The sequence below is a fragment of the Triticum aestivum genome, chromosome 2A (genome assembly GCF_018294505.1).
Source record: "Triticum aestivum cultivar Chinese Spring chromosome 2A, IWGSC CS RefSeq v2.1, whole genome shotgun sequence".
NCBI lineage: Eukaryota > Viridiplantae > Streptophyta > Magnoliopsida > Poales > Poaceae > Triticum > Triticum aestivum.
The window spans coordinates 785,791,168-785,810,156 of NC_057797.1; the positions used below are offsets into that span (position 1 = coordinate 785,791,168).

Consider the following 18,989-nt stretch of genomic DNA (forward strand, 5'->3'; position numbering starts at 1 on the left):
GATGGCTGAGCCAGACATGGCTTTTTTCCTCACGGTCTTCATGTGTACGTACCTCCTCACCTTCATGAGTTCCTCGTTCATTTCACTCAGCTCTTAGTTCATTGGTTGCACCTCACTATTCTTCAACGAATTTTCTTCCAGGTGCACATTTTAGTGGACCTAACGTTATTAGCGCTTTGTGCTGCAAAAACACCACTGGAGGAGCTATTTGAAATCCAAATACTTTTAAAGGGGTAAAGGTTTACAAAACTTCATCTAAATGAGGCAATCTGGATGAAAATCAACTAAATGGAGTAATTAGTGTCAAAATATCACAGTAGGGCGGTAAAAATAGGAATTCACTTATTTCAATAATTAAATTTATACTGTGTGGCTCTTTCTTAATCTTTTCCTAGGATTCGCATTTAGACATGAGATGCTTGGTGTTGTGTAGGTCCACCTTATCACGTCGTTTTAAATTTTGTTCCGAGTAGTTGTAACCTTTTGTGACATGTATGAGCAGGTTGGTCCTGGTTGGCGTCGTGCCATCGCGTGCACGGTTCTCGTCTGCGTTACTTGGTAGTTGTTGCTGAAATTTTGTCTATTTTGGACCAGCCCAATAGTAGTTTCAGAATTCCTAATAAATCCTAGAGGCTCACGCAGCCCATTCGTGCAAGGCAAGAGGTGGAACCAAAGTTTAGTCCCACATTGCTAGTTTGGTGGGAGTTGAACCTCCTTATAAGGGAGGTTGTTTCCTCACATGTATGAGCATGAGAACAAGAGGGATATTCACGCGCGCTCCTTTGCCGCTGCCGCCCGCCTAGTTCATCGAATCAGGAATTAGTTACAATTACCGAACCTACCATTTCGATGAAACACTTTGAAAATTCTGTGGAGAAGAACAATGAAGTTCGTACTAGGAGCAAGAGACAGATGACTGCAAAGTCCTTTGGTGATGATTTTCTTGTATATCTCATAGATGACACTCCCAGTTCTAGCGGTCCGTAGTGAGATGGATTCTATCTTGGCAAATGAAACTTGGGAGATAACTGATTGTCCTTATGGGTGCAAACCTATAGGATGCAAATGGGTATTCAAGAAGAAGCTTAGGCCTGATGGTACTATTGAGAAGTACAAGGCACGACTCGTGGCTAAGGGTTATACCCAAAAGAAAGGTGAAGACTTCTTTGATACTTACTCACCTGTAGCTCGACTGGCCACTATTCGAGTACTACTTTCACTAGCTGCCTCACATGGTCTTCTTGTTCATCAAATGGATGTTAAGACTGCTTTCCTAAATGGAGAGTTGGATGAGGAAATTTATATGAAACAACTAGATGGGTTTGCAATAGATGGTCAGGAAGGAAAAGTGTGCAAGTTGCTGAAGTCTTTGTATGGACTCAAGCAAGCACCCAAATAGTGGCATGAGAAGTTTGAAAGAACTTTAACAACTGCAGGCTTTGTTGTAAACAAAGCTGATAAATGTGTGTACTATTGCCATGGTGGGGGTGAGGAAGTTATCCTTTGCTTGTATGTTGATGACAATACTGATTTTCGGAACAAATCTTAGTGTTATTAAGGAGGTCAAGGATTTCCTATCTCGTTGTTTTGAGATGAAGGATTTATGAGTGGCTGATGTCATTCTGAACATCAAGTTGTTGAGAAAGGATGATGGTGGGATTACATTGCTTCAATCTCACTATGTGGAAAAGATCTTGAGTCGCTTTGGCTACAGCGACTGCAAGCCCCCTCTCCAACACCATATGACGATGCTAGCGTGTTGCTTCGAAAGAATCGAAGAATTGCTAGAGATCAACTGAAATATTCTCAGATTATTGGCTCGCTTATGTACTTAGTCAGTGCTACAAGACCTAACATCTCTTTTGCCATTAGCAAACTGAGCCGGTTTGTTTCAAAACCAGGAGATGTGCATTGGAAAGCTCTAGAGAGAGTTATGCGTTACTTGAAAAGCACTGTGAGTTATGGAATTCACTATACTGGGTACCCAAAGGTACTGGAAGGGTATAGTGACTCAAACTGGATCTTTGATGCTGATGAGATAAAGGCCATGAAAGGATATGTATTCACTCATGGAGGTGGCGCTGTTTCTTGGAAGTCTGGCAAGAAGACCATCTTAACGAGGTCAACAATGGAACCAGAACTCACATCACTAGATACAACTACGATCAGAGCAGATTGGCTTCGCCGGCTCTTGAATGACTTGCCGGTTGTTGAGAAACCTGTACCGAGTATCCTTATGAAATGCGACAATCAAACTGTGATCACGAAAGTGAGCAGCTCAAAGGATAACATGAAGTCATCAAGACACGTTCAGAGAAGGTTGAAGTCTGTTAGGAAAATGAAAAACCCCGGAGTTATTGCATTGGATTATATCCAAACGTCTAAAATTCCGGCAGATCCGTTTACTAATGGTCTATCACGTAATGTGATAGATAATGCATCGAAGGAGATGGGTATGAGACTCACAATATGAGTTGTTCAAAGTGGTAACCTAGTCTATGTGATCGGAGATACCGTGAATTAGATGTGCAAGACAAGCTGTTGGTCAACTAAGAGGAGATTATCCTTACTATTAACAATACCACTCCATGAAGATGAAGATGCAATACTCTCCTAATCTGCATGGCAGGTTGATGTATCTCTTAATGTGTTCTAAGTGGCTCATTTAAGCAGAGATGTTGTCCTGCAGAACATCTTCTGAAGAACACACCTATATGAGTCTGATTGTTAAACGTCGCAATCTACGAGAGTAGTGAAGGAAATATTCCCTAGAGGCAATAATAAAGTTGTTATTTATATTTCCTTATATCATGATTAATGTTTATTGTTCATGCTAGAATTGTATTAACCGGAAACTTAGTACATGTGTGAATACATAGACAAACAGAGTGTCCCTAGTATGCCTCTACTTAACTAGCTCGTTAATCAAAGATGGTTAAGTTTCCTAACCATAGACATGCCGTGTCATTTGATGAACGGGATCACATCATTAGAGAATGATGTGATGGACAAGACCCATCCATTAGCTTAGCATTATGACCGTTTAGTTTTATTGCTTTTGCTTTCTTCATGACTTATACATATTCCTCTGACTATGAGATTATGCAACTCCTGAATACCGGAGGAACACTTTGTGTGCTATAAAACATCACAACATAACTGGGTGATTATAAAGATGCTCTACAGGGGTCTCCGATGGTGTTTGTTAATTTCGCGTAGATCAGGATTAGGATTTTTCACTCCGTGTATCAGAGAGGTATATCTGGGCCCTCTCGGTAGTGTTCATCACTATAAGACTTGCAAGCATTGTGACTAATGAGTTAGTTACGGGATGATGCATTACGGAATGAGTAAAGAGTCTTGCCGGTAACAAGATTGAACTAGGTATGATGATACTGACGATTGAATCTCGGGCAAGTAACATACCGATGACGAAGGGAATGACGTATGTTGTTATGCGGTTTGACCGATAAAGATCTTCGTAGAATATGTAGGAGCCAATATGAGCATCGAGGTTCCGCTATTGGTTATTGATCGAAGATGTGTCTCGGTCATGTCTACATTGTTCTCGAACACGTAGGGTTCGCACGCTACCAAACCTTGTAGGTCAACGAGAGTACGATATGCACCAGAGTGGTACGGTAATCCTGTTCTGGAGGTCATGTTACTTGACCATGACGAACCTACGAACTATGAGGAAGGGATGATGAGCCCAGATTCCGTGAAATGGCTTGAGGCCATGAAATCTGAGATGGGATCCATGTATGAGAACAAAGTGTGGACTTTGGTTGACTTGCCTGATGATCGGCAAGCCATAGAGAATCAATGGATCTTCAAGAAGAAGACTGACGTTGACGGTAATATTACTGTCTACAAAGCTCGACTTGTTGCGAAAGGTTTTCGACAAGTTCAAGGAGTTGACTACGATGAGACCTTCTCACCCGTCATGATGCTTAAGTCTGTCCGAATCATGTTAGCAATTGCCGCATTTTATGATTATGAAATTTAGCAAATGGATGTAAAAAATGCATTTAATGGATATCTTAAAGAAGAGTTGTATATGATGCAACCAGAAGGTTTTGTCGATCCTAATGGTGCCAACAAAGTGTGCAAGCTCCATCGATTCATTTATGGACTGGTGCAAGCCTCTTGGAGTTGGAATATATGCTTTGATAGTGTGATTAAAGCATATAGTTTTATACAGACTTTTGGATAAGCCTGTATTTACAAGAAAGTGACTGGGAGCTCTATAGCATTTCTAATATTATATGTGGATGATATATTGTTGATTGGAAATAATACAGAATTTCTGGATACCATAAAAGGATACTTGAATAAGAATTTTTAAATGAAAGACCTCAGTGAAGCTGCTTATATATTGGGCATCAAGATCTATAGAGATAGATCAAGACGCTTAATCACAAAGCACATACCTTGATAAAGTTTTGAAGAAGTTCAAAATGGATCAGTCAAAGAAAGGGTTCTTGCCTATGTTACAAGGTGTGAAGTTGAGTCAGACTCAATGCCTGACCACTGCAGAACATAGAGAGAAAATGAAAGTCATTCCCTATGCATCAGCCATAGGTTCTATCATGTATGCAACATTGTGTACCAGACCTGATGTGTGCCTTGCTATAAGTTTAGCAGGGAGGTACAAAAGTAATCCAGGAGTGGATCACTGGACAGTGGTCAAGAACATCCTAAAATACCTGAAAAGGACTAAGGATATGTTTCTCGTTTATGGAGGTGACAAAGAGCTCGTCGTAAATGGTTATGTTGATGCAAGCTTTGACACTGATCCAGATGACTCTAAGTCACAAACCGGATACATATTTATATTGAATGGTGGAGCTGTCAGTTGGTGCAATTCCAAACAGAGCGTCGTGGCGGGATCTACGTGTGAAGCGGAGTACATAGCTGCTTCGGAAGCACCAAATGAAGGAGTCTGGTTCAAGGAGCTCATATCTGATCTAGGTGTAATACCTAGTGCATCGGGTCCAATGAAAATCTTTTGTGACAATACTGGAGCAATTGCCTTGGCGAAGGAATCCAGATTTCACAAGAGAACCAAACACATCAAGAGACGCTTCAATTCCATCCGTGATCAAGTCAAGGAGGGAGACATAGAGATTTGCAAGATACATACGGATCTGAATGTTGTAGACCCGTTGACTAAGCCTCTCTCATGAGCAAAACATGATCAGCACCAAGACTCCATGAATGTTAGAATCATTACCATGTAATCTAGATTATTGACTTCAGTGCAAGTGGGAGACTGAAGGAAATATGCCCTAGAAGCAATAATAAAGTTGTTATTTATATTTCCTTATATCATGATTAATGTTTATTATTCATGCTAGAATTGTATTAACCGGAAACTTAGTACATGTGTGAATACATAAACAAACAGAGTGTCCCTAGTATGCCTCTACTTGACTAGCTCGTTAATAAAAGATGGTTAAGTTTCCTAACCACATGTGTTGTCATTTGATGAACGGGATCACATCATTAGAGAATGATGTGATGGACAAGACCCATCCGTTAGCTTAGCATTATGATCGTTTAGTTTTATTGCTATTGCTTTCTTGATGACTTATACATATTCCTATGACTATGAGATTACGCAACTCCCGAATACCGGAGGAACACTTTATGTGCTATCAAACGTCACAACGTAACTGGGTGATTATAAAGATGCTCTACAGGTGTCTCCGATGGTGTTTGTTGAGTTGGCATAGATCAAGATTAGGATTTGCCACTCTGTGTATCGGAGAGGTATCTCTGGGCCCTCTCGGTAATTCTCATCACTATAAGCCTTGCAAGCATTGTGACTAATGAGTTAGTTACGGGATGATGCATTACGGAACGAGTAAAGAGACTTGTCGGTAACAAGATTGAACTAGGTATGATGATACCGATGATTGAATCTCGGGCAAGTAACATACCGATGACGAAGGGGATGACGTATGTTGTTATCCGGTTTGACTGATAAAGATCTTCGTAGAATATGTAGGAGCCAATATGATCATCCAGGTTCCGCTATTGGTTATTGACCGGAGATGTGTCTTGGTCATGTCTACATATTTCTTGAACCCGTAGGGTCCACACGCTTAACGTTCGATGACGATTTGTATTATGAGTTATGTGATTTGATGACCAAAGATTGTTCAGAGTCCCGGATGAGATCACGGACATGACAAGGAGTCTCGAAATAGTCAAGAGGTAAAGATCGATATATTCGAAGGTTATATTCGGACACCGGAATGGTTCCGAATTGATTCAGGTATTTTTAAGAGTACCGGGAGGTTACCTGATACGTCCATTTTGCATCATGCTTTTATATCAATATTTATTGCATTATGGGCTGTTATTACTCGTTATGTTACAATACTTATGGCTATTCTCTCTTATTTTACAAGGTTTATCATAAAGAGGGAGAATGCCGACAGCGGGGATTCTGGCTGGAAAAGGAGCAAATATTGGAAACCTATTCTGCACAACTCCAAAAGTCCCGCAACTCCACGAAAGTCATTTTTGGATTTAATAAGAATTATTGGGAAAAAGAAGTACCTGAGGGGGCCCACACCCAGGCCAGGAGGGTGGGGGCGCACCCCCCTACAGGGCGCGCCCCTGTCTCCTGGGCCCCCTGGTGGCCCTCCGCTGCCCATCTTCTGCTATATGAGGTCTTTTATCTTGAAACAAATCAGAGGCAAGCTCACGAGACGAAACTCCGCCACCACGAGGCGGAACCTTGGCGGAACCAATCCAGGGCTCCGGCAGAGCTATTCTGCCCGGGAAACTTCCCTCCGGGAGGGGGAAATCATCACCATCATCATCACCAACGATCCTCTCATCGGGAGGGGGTCAATCTCCATCAACATATTCACCAGCACCATCTCCTCTCCAAACCCTAGTTCATCTCTTGTATCCAATCTTGTATCAAAACCACAAATTGATACCTGTGGGTTGCTAGTAGTGTTGATTACTCCTTGTAGTTGATGCTAATTGGTTTACTTGGTGGAAGATCATATGTTCATATCCTTAATGCATATTAATACCCCTCTGATTATGAACATGAATATGCTTTGTGAGTAGTTACGTTTGTTCCTGAGGACATGGGTTAAGTCTTGCTATTAGTAGTCATGTGAATTTGGTATTCGTTCGATATTTTGAGGAGATGTATGTTGTCTCTCCTCTAGTGGTGTTATGTGAATGTCGACTACATGAAACTTCACCATTATTTGGGCCTAGAGGAAGGCATTGGGAAGTAATAAGTAGATGATGGGTTGCTAGAGTGACAGAAGCTTAAACCCTAGTTTATGCATTGCTTCGTAAGGGGCTGATTTGGATCCATATGTTTCATGCTATGGTTAGGTTTACCTTAATACTTTTGTTGTAGTTGCGGATGCTTGCAATACGGGTTAATCATAAGTGGGATGCTTGTCCAACTAAGGGCACTAACCAAGCACTGGTCCACCCACATATCAAATTATCAAAGTACCGAACAGGAATCATATGAGCGTGATGAAACTAGCTTGACGATAATTCCCATGTGTCCTCGGGAGCGCTTTTCTCATTATAAGAAATTTTCCAGGCTTGTCCTTTGCTACAAAAAGGATTGGGCCACCTTGCTGCACCTTATTTATCTTAATTGCTTGTTACTCGTTACAAATTATCTTATCACAAAACTATCTATTACCTACAATTTCAGTGCTTACAGAGAATACCTTACTAAAGACCGCTTGTCATTTCCTTCTGCTCCTCATTGGGTTCGACACTCTTACTTATCGAAAGGACTAAGATATATCCCCTATACTTGTGGGTCATCAAGACTCTTTTCTGGCGCCGTTGCCGGGGAGTGAAGCGCCTTTGGTGAGTGGAACTTGGTAAGGAAACATTTATATAGTGTGCTGAAATTTTTTATCACTTGTTACTATGGAAACTAATCCTTTGAGGGGCTTGTTCGGGGCATCTTCGCCCCGACCAGAAGAGCAAAGAGTTGCTCATCAACCTACTGAACCTACTGAAATTTTTTACTTTGAAATTCCTTCGGGTATGATAGAGAAACTGCTAGCTAATCCCTTTGCAGGAGATGGAACATTGCATCCAGATTTACACTTTATCTTTGTGGATGAAGTTTGTGGATTATTTAAGCTTGCAGGTGTTCCCGATGACGTTGTTAAGAGGAAGGTCTTCCTTTTATCTTTGAAGGGAGATGCATTGACGTGGTATAGGCTATGTGATGATACGGGATCTTGGAACTATAAACGATTGAAGTTGAAATTTCACCAGAAGTTCTATCCTATGCATCTTGTTCACCGTGATCGTAATTACATATATAATTTCTGGCCTCGCTCAAGCTTGGGGGAGGTTTAAGTCAATGTTATATTCATGACCCAATCATGAGATCTCAGGAGAAATGATTATTCAAATTTTTTATGCTCGGCTTTCTCTCAATGATCGCACCATGCTCGATACTTCCTGTGCTGGTTCTTATATGCTAAAGACTACTGAATTCAAGTGGGACTTATTGAAAAGAATTAAATGCAACTCTGAAGATTGGGGTTCCAACGATGGTAAGGAGTCAGGTATAACACCTAAGTTTGATTGTGTTAAATCTTTTATGGATACCGATGCTTTTCGAGGATTTAGCGCTAAATATGGACTTGACTCTAAGATAGTACCTTCTTTCTGTGAATCTTTTGCTGCTCACGTTGATCTCCCTAAGGAGAAGTGGTTTAAATATAATCCTCCCATTAAAGTAAAAGTAGTTGCACCTATTACAGTTGAAGAAAAAACTATTACTTATAATGATCCTATTGTTCCTACTACTTACGTTGAGAAACCACCTTTTCCTATTAGAATAAAGGATCATGCTAAAGCTTCAACTGTCGTTCGTAAAAGTAATACTAGAACATATACACCTCCTGAGCAAATTAAAGTTGAACCTAATATTGTAGAAAAATAAAAATCAATGCCCAAAGAAAAAAACTGTTTTTGAGAAAATACCTTTTTTTTCTAAATCTCCACATGTGGTATTTCTTCACGAAATTTTGTATCCGGTTCGAAGACAAGACATGAGCAGTTTCACTGTCAATACAATTCAGATTGTTTCTAAGGTTTTATCTATTTTTTCTATTACTGTTCAGCTGGGTGCACATGAGCCTAGGTTCCAAAACACCTCACCCGAAACCGGAAATCGTAGAAACGTTTTTGGAAAAGCATTGAAACCAGCCACTACCCCAAACAGACTTTTTCGTGACGGCCAGACACGTTCGTGACGGGCGCGAAACCTCCTTCAGGAATGTGTACGTGTTCCTGACGTGGATGGTCAACCGAGGGGAAAGATCGTTACGTTCCTGACGCTCTCGGTAATAACCTTCAGGAATGAGAATAACCTTCAGGAACACAGTTGCACGTTCGCGTCGGGACACTATCCACGTCGCGAATCACTTTGCACACCTTCAGGAACGTATATGTGACCATCACGAAGATACCTACGCGGGACCCGGAGATATTTTCGCTTCTTAGGCGCGTGATATTTTCGTTTGGAGAGTGAAAAGCGCGCTGAAATTTCGTTCCCGGGGTGTATTTCGCGCGACTTGCGCTCTCAACAGGAGGGCTTGGTCAAAACACAGGAGGGCTTGGTCAAAATACCTAGAACCCGATCCACTTTTCCCCATCGAGATACTCCTCCCACTCCCCCGTCCAGCACCGCCACTTCCCCCGTACCGGCCGTCCAGTTCCGATCGGCCGCCCCCCCTAGCCGTCGAGCGCCGCCCACATCGCCGTCGAGCGCCACCCCCCTCGCCGTCGAGCGCCACCCCAACTTGCCGGCGACGTCCAGATCCGCCTCCCTGGCCGGCGATTTCCAGATCCGCCTCCCTCCCCGTGCAGAGGTGACTCCTTGCCCGTCCAGGCCCTCTTTCTCATCTTCCCTAGCCAATCTGGTTGTTGTGTCAAATAGTTTAGATGTGCTGCACAGCTACAAAAAAGTCTATTTCATTCTTAATTCTGAATATGTAACTTTTGTGCATTTTATGTCCATGCAAAGAACTTCTGTATGTTGAAAAAAGATGCTATTTACGATTGAAAATTAGTTTCAAATCTGTGTACAGTGGTACATTTTGCCTTTTTAGTTAACAATTTCATTTTGTACTTAAACGATGTTGATTGAGTAATCTTGCAGTACTTGTGATAAATTCGCTATGTTTCTGCAGTGGCTCATTATCATTTATTCAGACCAAAAGCGTGTTGGTAAGTTGCATTCAGTTTCATTTGACCTCCCAGTATGGGTAGTTTGTTGAAAAAACATGTTCCCTTATGTAGGGAAAGATGTATGACCCTGCAGAATGAGTTAGAAATTATGCTTCTATATAATGTGGTGGATTATGGATCACTAATGTAATTTGTGTTCTCAGATATTTCTTTTTGGAGGTCAAGTAACTATGGATCTATCTTTTTGGAGGTCAAGTAACTATGGAAGGATGACCACGGGGAGGGATTGCTCCTTGTAAGCAGCAAGGTACAAAATGCTTTATTTGTCCATATATTGTTATCATGTGTCAACTCTTCTGTGGGTAACCATATGGGCACATGTTCAATAAATCATGCTTGGTGTGTTTGGCGGCATCCTTGTCCATATATTGCTATCCCTAACCACCTGAGAACAGAATAGAAGGTGTCTTTCATGTATATTTTGACTAACCACCTGAGAATGATTATTTGTTCTCGTACATGTTTTCTTTCCTTGTAGATAATTGATAGAACATTTATTCATTTAGCATTTAGAGCCTTTTTGCAGCACAATTTAAACTTTTACCTCCTCTCCAATGACGACGCTGCTCTTCCCCAACGACAGCTTGCTGCTGAACTCTGTCAACACCTGCTGCTAATCGTCTCTTGCATCTACATGTTCCTGTTCTTCTCCATCTTCAAAGCCACGTCTTAGACTGCTGCAACACCAAGCTCCAGAAGCCAAATTTATGTTCTGTACTCCATTATCTCACCTCTTCCCTCGCTGATTTCTTGAACCCCTTGCTTGTTCAGTTAGTGTGATGTCTGTTCCTTTATGCTTCCAATTGAGATGATCTAGTTCTAGTTTTATCACCTTAGTATTTCAATTATTTGCTCCTTTGCATGACTCAAGATCCGATGCTCTGTTAGATTTAAATTTCTTGTTCAACTTAAGAGAAAATGTTAGTGTCCTGTTGATTGTGTTCCAGCATGAACTCGTTCTGAACCTCACCTACTGCCGTTTTATTCTATATCGAGTTTTGTCCAAGTTTTGAGTGTTGGTTGTTCGTTAGAAGAGCATCTTCTCTTATGTAGGAAAAGAAGAATGGCCTATGGCAGCAACAAAGATGAACACTTGCAAGTTCATGAAGTTGGAAGTTTGCAAATGTGGTTGAGAGTGGAGATTGTGGCCCCATCAATAATATAATGTTCAAAAGTGTCTTGTAAGTTCCTGCACCTTTACTCTTTATTCAAAACTACGACAAATGTTAATCTAAAATGTAACATTTTTGTTTTTCAATAAATTGTTTGTTCCATGATCAGTACAGTTGAATTATAATGATGGCATCCTTTGCATTTCTCTTGAACTTGTGTACACAAACATAGAAGTAGAATAGCAAAAGGTTGTCAGTGCATTAGCTTCACCCTGCTGCTCCAATAACACTTATACTACACGATGTATATACCTCTAAACTTGCATTTATGAGTATGTCCCCAGTTATTCTAATTTTCTTCACAAATACAGCTTCTGAGTAGAAGTCGTTGTAGATACTTGGGGCCACCGTTCTCCTCACCAGACCCTTGGGTGGGCGAAGGCCCTCAAGCACCTCCACTTGAACTTCTGGTGAGTAAGTCTGTAAGGAACCACCCCAGGACAGTTCTAGTCATATTAGTCTTTTCTTATCAGCTAGCTTTGCATCGCCCGCCTCCTTGTTTTTAACATTTTCAAGATGATGAATTTTCGGATTGCCTTGCAGCTTGTTTAGGCTCTCCAACTGTTTTAGCTCATGCCCATGTTCCGTCCTTACTTGAAATACAGCAAGTTCTTTTAGTGATGCTAAACTGCTGATGTTCGGAACTTGCATCGCAAAGCTATAAATATGCTGCTTACTGCTAGTTTTCTACATGTAGTGCTAGTTCTGTACTGCCGCATACTTAGATTTTTCCTATGAAGTGATGATTTTGTTTGCTATCACGTAAAGTTGTGAAGGGGGTTGGTCATCACAAAATTTCATTTGCCATGAATACTATGGATATAGGTCATTGGATTGCAACCATTTATTTTTTCTTCCCTTTTCTTTTCTTTTGTTCATTATGTTCGGTTACATTTTAAATAATTGCAGCCTGTACTTGGCAATAAGAGAAGTCTTCTTCACTTGCTTGGTGGCTAGCAACAAGTGTGTCATGAGCTGGAGCTTACCTTTTGGTTTGAAAACCTGTATGTATGACAGTTTTGCCTTTCACCGTTGTTCATTGAAATCTCCTATATTTTTCTGTTGTATAGGTGAATGGAACCTTCCAAGCCCAAGTGAATGCTGATACTCCGTTGGCAGAATGTTCCCATGATGAAGACAATCCTCATGCTACTCATGCGGATGAGCATAGTTCTATTCCAACACAGGACAAACATTTAGGAATTCCAGTAGTATAACTAGTTAATATTGTGAACTGCAGTGCAGTTAGGCTTTCTTTGTCAATTGCTTCTCCTGGCAATTTAGGAATCAACTAGTATGCGTGTTTTGGACTTGGTGACACCTCCTGTCAAGTCGAGCTTCCATGAATCATGACTTGGATATGAATGTGTGGATCTTGTGAACAATGAGATTTAAATAAATTGGATGGGTACATTGTGACCTAGGAATTGGTTGTGATTTTAAACCGGGTCGTGTGACCTTTGTGTACGCATGATTGTCAAAAGATTTGCATGTGGCTGTGAATATATACTGTTTTGCAATAATATTTTTGGTTTGTCTTGGTTGATTCCTGACGACTGTTTTCATACTTTCCTGACGAAGCTAGCCGTCATGGATATATGTTGAGCTCATTCCTGATGGTATGGTCCTGAGAGCCACGGAAGATGTTCCTGACGGTATCTCCTGACGGTGGGGCCATCAGGACTTTGTGTTTGGGAGGCGAGGGGCTCCCTCAGGAATTGCCGTCAGGAACACTATTCGTGACGGGGACCGTCAGGAACAATCCTCTTTCCTGACAAGCTGTTTCTGACGGGAAATTCCTGACGGCAGGGGCTCATTCCTGACGAAAACTGTTGATTCCTGACGGATTTTGGCCGTCAGGAAAAAGTCAGTTTGGGGTAGTGAGCCGGCTGATTTCTGTCAACGCATCGGTCGTGCGCCGCGCCGTTGGATTGCTCGTGATCCAGCGGTCCAATTTCCCTCGCGGGTTCTGCTTGTGTATAAAAACCAATTTTTACGTGGTGGGCACCATCCATGTGGGGATCAACATGCAATTTTTACGAGTACGTAGGAGGATGCGGCATATTGCTTCGTACACCCATAGCGGTGCTCTCCTTAGCTGAAAAACATATTTGAGTTTTTGGCTAGACCTTCTGGGTAAACAATAGCTCATAGCACATAGGAGTATCTAGGATAAAAGATGATGGAAATCAACCCGCTCACCCTTCTCGGAATGCTCCGTGGAATAGTCCGTCGCCGGAGATGAAGCACGAGGTGGTCACCCTTGCAGCCACCTGGGCAGTCCCGTCATGCTAGGCGGATCGAGTAGGGCATGCTGGATAGCTTGCCCGAGGTCTTCGATGAGGACGACCCCTTGTTATAGACGGTCTACGACGCGCCGGACCCGGCGCCTGTGCAGGCCGACTTGATCATGAAGCAGGCACAGACGCACCACAACACCGTCATGACGGAGGAGGAGCAGCATGCGCCGGCTCCTATGTCGGCATTTAGGAAGGTGAAGGAGGAGCAAAAGTAAAATTTGTTCCTCCTCAAGCAGCACCGGCTGGCGGAGGGCCAGATCTACGGCGAGCACGCAAGCGTGGAGGCCATGGCCATCATGGTGGCGACGTACCCGAAATTTGTTGCGGAGCAGCGCCCGCTCTATGAGGCCGCGTGTGCCGCTTGCAACAAAGCTCGGTCGCAGGCAGACACGGACGCGGCCGCACAATTGCTCGCGGCACAGTAGGCCGAAGATGAGAATGCCGCCAGCTGCGCATCCATTGCGCCGCCGTCCAACTTTCGACGGCACATGTGGCCATCGAGCGATGGGCCATACACGTCCATCATCGACCTCACGTCCACCGGTATCAAGGACGGACATGTCACCCTCTCCTCCGAGGATGGGTACGGTATGGTATGCGGCAGGGCATGATGTCGCAAGTGAGCCAATCCGTCTTTCGTGTTCTTTTCTTCCTTGTCGGGGACCGCATCTTAACCTCACTTGAGCCATGCCGCCGTTCATAGAGGCGGCAGATGGAGGTCGTGGTTGCCGATGCAGAATGCAAAGTGGATGCTGGCTGCTGTCGTACGATAGGTTTAGGGTTCTTTTTTTCTAAATGTTCGAAATATAATGAAAATCCATCGTGTTTGTATTAATATTATCCGGTTTATATGAAAATCCGCCGTGTTTACATGAAAATTCGTTGTGTCTGCATGAATCTCATCTGGTTTATATGAAAGTTCGTAGTGTTTAAACAGTGAATGAAATGAATGCGGGTAGCGTTGGATGGATGTCTCCTGTATTAATGTACGCAGACTGGTCCCTTGTCCGTGAACAGATGCTGGAGCAAATTTGAGGGTCGGATAGAGATGGTCTAGGTTTGTGGGTGGCGGGGTTCACTTTTACAAGTTTGTGGTTGAAAATATTCATCACGGACCGTGCAAGTTTCTGGACATCAGGGGTATCTTTACCCCTAAGTGAAATTTTCCTACTTACCCCTTATTTCATCTCTAAACCACATAGAAAATGCCACTGGAATCTGGGAATGGGAGCAGCCAGCGAAAAGCCCAAAACCGCCGTCACCGCACCCGTAAAGCCCAAAAGTGCCAGCGTCGATGACTTGGTGTTCGTCCCCAACCTTTGCTCAGCCCCTCTGCTCACCAACACGGGGCCAGTTACTCAAAAAAAAAAACCAACACGGGGCCACTGCACCGGCGGCATTCACAGCAGGTTTAAAAAAAACTGTGTAGTGCTGAAGTGTGAAATTCACACATGCTCACTCAATATGCACATCTGTTTTGCAAAATATATTTTTCTCACTCATGGATTGTAACATCATGTTTGTACAATTAGAATTATTAATTCCAGAATATTTATGAGCCAGTTATGGTTCGAAAAACAGTTTCAATGAACCAGTGTCTGGGGTTGTTTCCCTCCAAGACATGTTCATACTTTGTTGTTTCCTTGCTGGTTAGGTGTTCTCCTGTGATTGTTGTTTTTGTCAAATGATCACACCGAAATCTAGTTCCCATATTATTTCTTTCAACTCCTGTTATTTGTTGAATGTGTTCTACTAATCATATGCTTGAAAGAAACCCCGGTGGCATGCTTAATCTGTCATGTTTTGCTTCATGTTTTTGTCTCATAGCCTGTATTTTCTGTTATTAGTTAGCTTTCTAAACTATTGTTCTTGCAATATTTTTTCTCGATATTATCTGTGATTGCACGGTCAACATGCGACATGTTTGTTTTGTAGATCCATTTGTTAGCACCTCTTTCTCTGATATTAACAACCATTATGCAATGGGTATACACTTAGCTAATGTTGTTGATAGTTGTAACAGGTACAATTTTATATAGCAGGATGCACACTTGTGTTTTTGTTTTCAATCTATTTCGTGTTTCAGTTTCCTTTTAGAAAAAGAAGCATCTAGCTATAATTTCTTTTGTACTATTTTGTCTTTGCTTGATGAGTTGTGCATTGTGGGGATAACTTTGAGCTTGTTAGTTCTCAAGATTGTTGTCTTCATTGGAGCTTTTAGGCATTATATGAAACTTCATCCATTATTTGGACCATAAATTATAGGGATGATATCGCTGCAGTTATTTGCATCATCAATTATATGGCTTACAACTAGGGGCAGCGACGACGACGATATCCACACGGGGCGGGTGCAAGTGACTCGTGGATCTCGGCATTATATGTATACTGGATGGATAAACTGTATATATGTTGGATGTACGGATGAACTGTATGTATGGATGGACCGTATAAATGAAATATAGTGTATTTCTTTTAAATCCACAAATAGTTACTAGACTGCGTGCAAGTTCACACTGGCACCTGCCACCGGCAATAAGACACACGCTACTAGTAGCCAGTTACCAGTGGCTAGTTACCGCAGAAAAAGTTTTAGTCTTGAAACAGGGAAGTGTGACTAAAGAAAATAGCGCAATGGGACTCTTGGCCCTGTTCCTCAAGCATCAAAGTCCATACTCTAGCAGCTCAAATACTTCTAATGCAAGTATCCGAGTGGTATATATAGGCATAGCAACTTGGAATTAAAGGAATAAATGCATAAACTCTCAAATTTTCAACATACCTGGATACTTTCTATTTCATGAAGCCTGTCAATTATGTCTTGTGCACTAGCTGGTCTGTCCTTTGGATTAAACTGTGTGCAATTTAAAGCTATCTCGTGGCATACACGTATTTCTTCGTAGTGTGTGTCTTGTTTTGATCTCTCCAACCTATCACTCCAACTTTCAACCACCTAAAGAATTGCAGTGGTGAGTTATGGTCATGGATCTGCAACAACTTTTCTATATAGGAAACTCCAATATGTATAGTATATACCAACCACATGCATTCAGGCAGAAAACTAAAAAACAAAAATTCAAGAGTAAACCATGTCCCATAAATTGAAGTCAGATCTATGACCATATAAGTTGCACTTTAATATTCGACCAAAAAAATGTTAGGTCCTTCTTGCAAACAATAACCTATGTGAATATATTTATTTGTACGACCTTTTCCTTTCCAGGTTTGCTTGTACTTTTGTTAGTAGTGCCAAGTTTCTTCAAATACTTACATTTCTTACCTTCAAAGACTTGGGGTACTTGTATACCTTTTAAGTTTCCATTTATTCGTAAGGACCTAACAGGTGTGCTTCCAGAAATGATACTATGCAGCATCTCAAACCAAAATGTAATGAAAATATGCGAAGTAGAAGCGTGACAACTATTTTAAAGTTGTCTCTTCTTAGCCAAGAAGGAAATTGATCTTTTATCTGTGTAAAAATGGCATATATTATTGTTCTTACATCCTCAGTTGCTTGATGCCCCCTCTGCCCGGTCAGTATTTCCATGATAATAATACCAAGACTATACAAGTCGGCCCTGGGTGTGATTCCACTCCCTTCATAACGTTTTGGTGCCAAATATCCCCTGTATGCAAATATAAAAGGTCTGATTGGTTAATCTACAAATAGATTGCAATTAAATCACATAGCACAAAAGACTGAGCTTTCAAGAGGAGTTCACTAGCTTACGTTGTTCCTGATATAGTTTTGGTAAGCACTTGACTTTGATTTTCATCTAAGCGTCTTGACAGGCCAAAATCAGTTATTTTCGGCACCATGTCATCGTCGAGCAGTATATTGGCGGGTTTCAGATCCAAATGAATAATGCGATTGTCATGCAGGTATTGCAAACCGTCACAGATCCCTTTGATTATTTTGTAGCATGTTTCCCACTCACGTTGTCCATCTATGAAGGACAGAGGAGAAACCGGGTTTATGATTTGAGATACTTGATGTGTAAACTTTTAAATAATTTGTAGTACATGAAGAAACTAAGGAGAAAAGTTAGAGGACACATGGTCGTACTGATATACTTATCAAGACTCCCTTTTGGTATATACTCGAAGCAGAACAATCTTTGGTGGACATCTGCCATGATAAGTTTCTCGTCGTATATTTCCATATTTCTTTGTCTGTCATGATAATATCCAAGAAATCTTACTATATTTTTGTGTTTTGCCCGCATCAGGCATTCAATCTCCCGGTCAAATTCTGTTTCATGCATATAAGCTTTGGACAGTCTCTTCACCGCGACCTCCCCATTGCCAAGTTTTCCCTATATATTACCAACAGGTGTTACAATCGATATGGATATTCAAATCAAGCGTGATTAACATTTGAATGTATTTCTTTACCCAAAAAATACCTTATAAACAACTGCAAATCCACCGCGTCCGATCACCAGCTCATTGGAGAAATTCTCAGTGATGGCCTCCAAAAGTGATAATGGCAGGGCCTTGGGCTCAGCGGTTTCATCGACTAATATATGCTCTAGGCCACATCGTGCGGCAGTGGCTTTGTGGTCCATTTGTAGTCAGTAGGTTCTTTAACCTGGAAACGATAGCAAGGTCAGCATGAATGTATGAGAAATTGTTTTGGCTGCCAAACCAAGTATTTTTACCGAGGGTTACCAGAGTTTGTGGTTGCCATGGAGTAATACATAATTATTGAACTCTTTTCGCGCAAAACCAATATGCTAGCATAGTCGTAGATAACCTGCTATAACTTCAGTGCCAAGGTTGCAAGTTCTACCCCTGCTAGCAGCATCTTTGTTTTCCACATCTTGTGGGGAAAACATAAAAACAATGAATGACTAGGTAACCAAATTAGAAATTTGCATATAGTATAAACCTATATACTAGCTGCTAGATCCAAATCACCAATTACCCAGGCAGCTAGTTGATGAGGTAATATCTATATCATGCAAACTGAGAGCAGTACTTGTAGGATCGAAAGTATGTCTAGAGGGGGGGTGATTAGACTACTTGACCAAATAAAAACTTAACCTTTTCCCTATTTTAGTTCGTGGCAGATTTTAGCTATCTTAGGACAAGTCAAGCAATCATCACACAATTCAAGCAAGCATGCAAAGAGTATATTGGCAGCGGAAAGTAAAGCATGCAACTTGCAAGAATGTAAAGGGAAGGGTTTGGAGGATTCAAACGCAATTGGAAACACGGATGTTTTTCCCGTGGTTCG

At 41.7% G+C, this 18,989-nt stretch overlaps 1 protein-coding gene and 1 long non-coding RNA gene across 4 annotated transcripts; one reads left to right on the top strand and one right to left on the bottom strand.

The window, feature by feature from the left end:
• Positions 1-9,644: 9,644 nt before the first annotated feature.
• On the top strand, positions 9,645-12,941 carry LOC123191241 (uncharacterized). Of its 3 annotated transcripts, XR_006496775.1 has the most exons (6): positions 9,645-9,899; positions 10,221-10,257; positions 10,422-10,525; positions 11,332-11,459; positions 11,762-11,860; positions 12,521-12,941. It is a non-coding gene; the product is annotated as an uncharacterized lncRNA (long non-coding RNA). The 3 variants fall into 3 exon arrangements; XR_006496773.1 differs by lacking the exon at positions 10,221-10,257; XR_006496774.1 differs by lacking the exons at positions 10,221-10,257; positions 10,422-10,525 and having other exon boundaries at positions 9,649-9,899.
• Positions 12,942-16,261: 3,320 nt separating this feature from the next.
• LOC123038331 (putative cysteine-rich receptor-like protein kinase 39) lies at positions 16,262-18,318 on the bottom strand. Its single transcript, XM_044462175.1, has 6 exons — positions 18,157-18,318; positions 17,817-18,066; positions 17,481-17,697; positions 17,253-17,376; positions 16,533-16,703; positions 16,262-16,273 (listed from the first exon to the last, which is right to left on the bottom strand). The coding sequence occupies exons 1-6, from the start codon at positions 18,316-18,318 to the stop codon at positions 16,262-16,264; spliced, it is 936 nt and encodes a 311-aa protein (XP_044318110.1).
• Positions 18,319-18,989: the final 671 nt, after the last annotated feature.

Excerpts from the sequence above, each read along its gene's own strand:
- LOC123038331 (XM_044462175.1), bottom strand. The coding sequence starts at position 18,318 with ATGGACCACAAAGCCACTGCCGCACGATGTGGCCTAGAGCATATATTA. Across the intron at positions 18,067-18,156 it reads GATTTGCAGTTGTTTATAAG|GGAAAACTTGGCAATGGGGA; the intron begins GTATTTTTTGGG and ends GGTAATATATAG. Across the intron at positions 16,704-17,252 it reads GGCATCAAGCAACTGAGGAT|GTGGTTGAAAGTTGGAGTGA; the intron begins GTAAGAACAATA and ends GCAATTCTTTAG.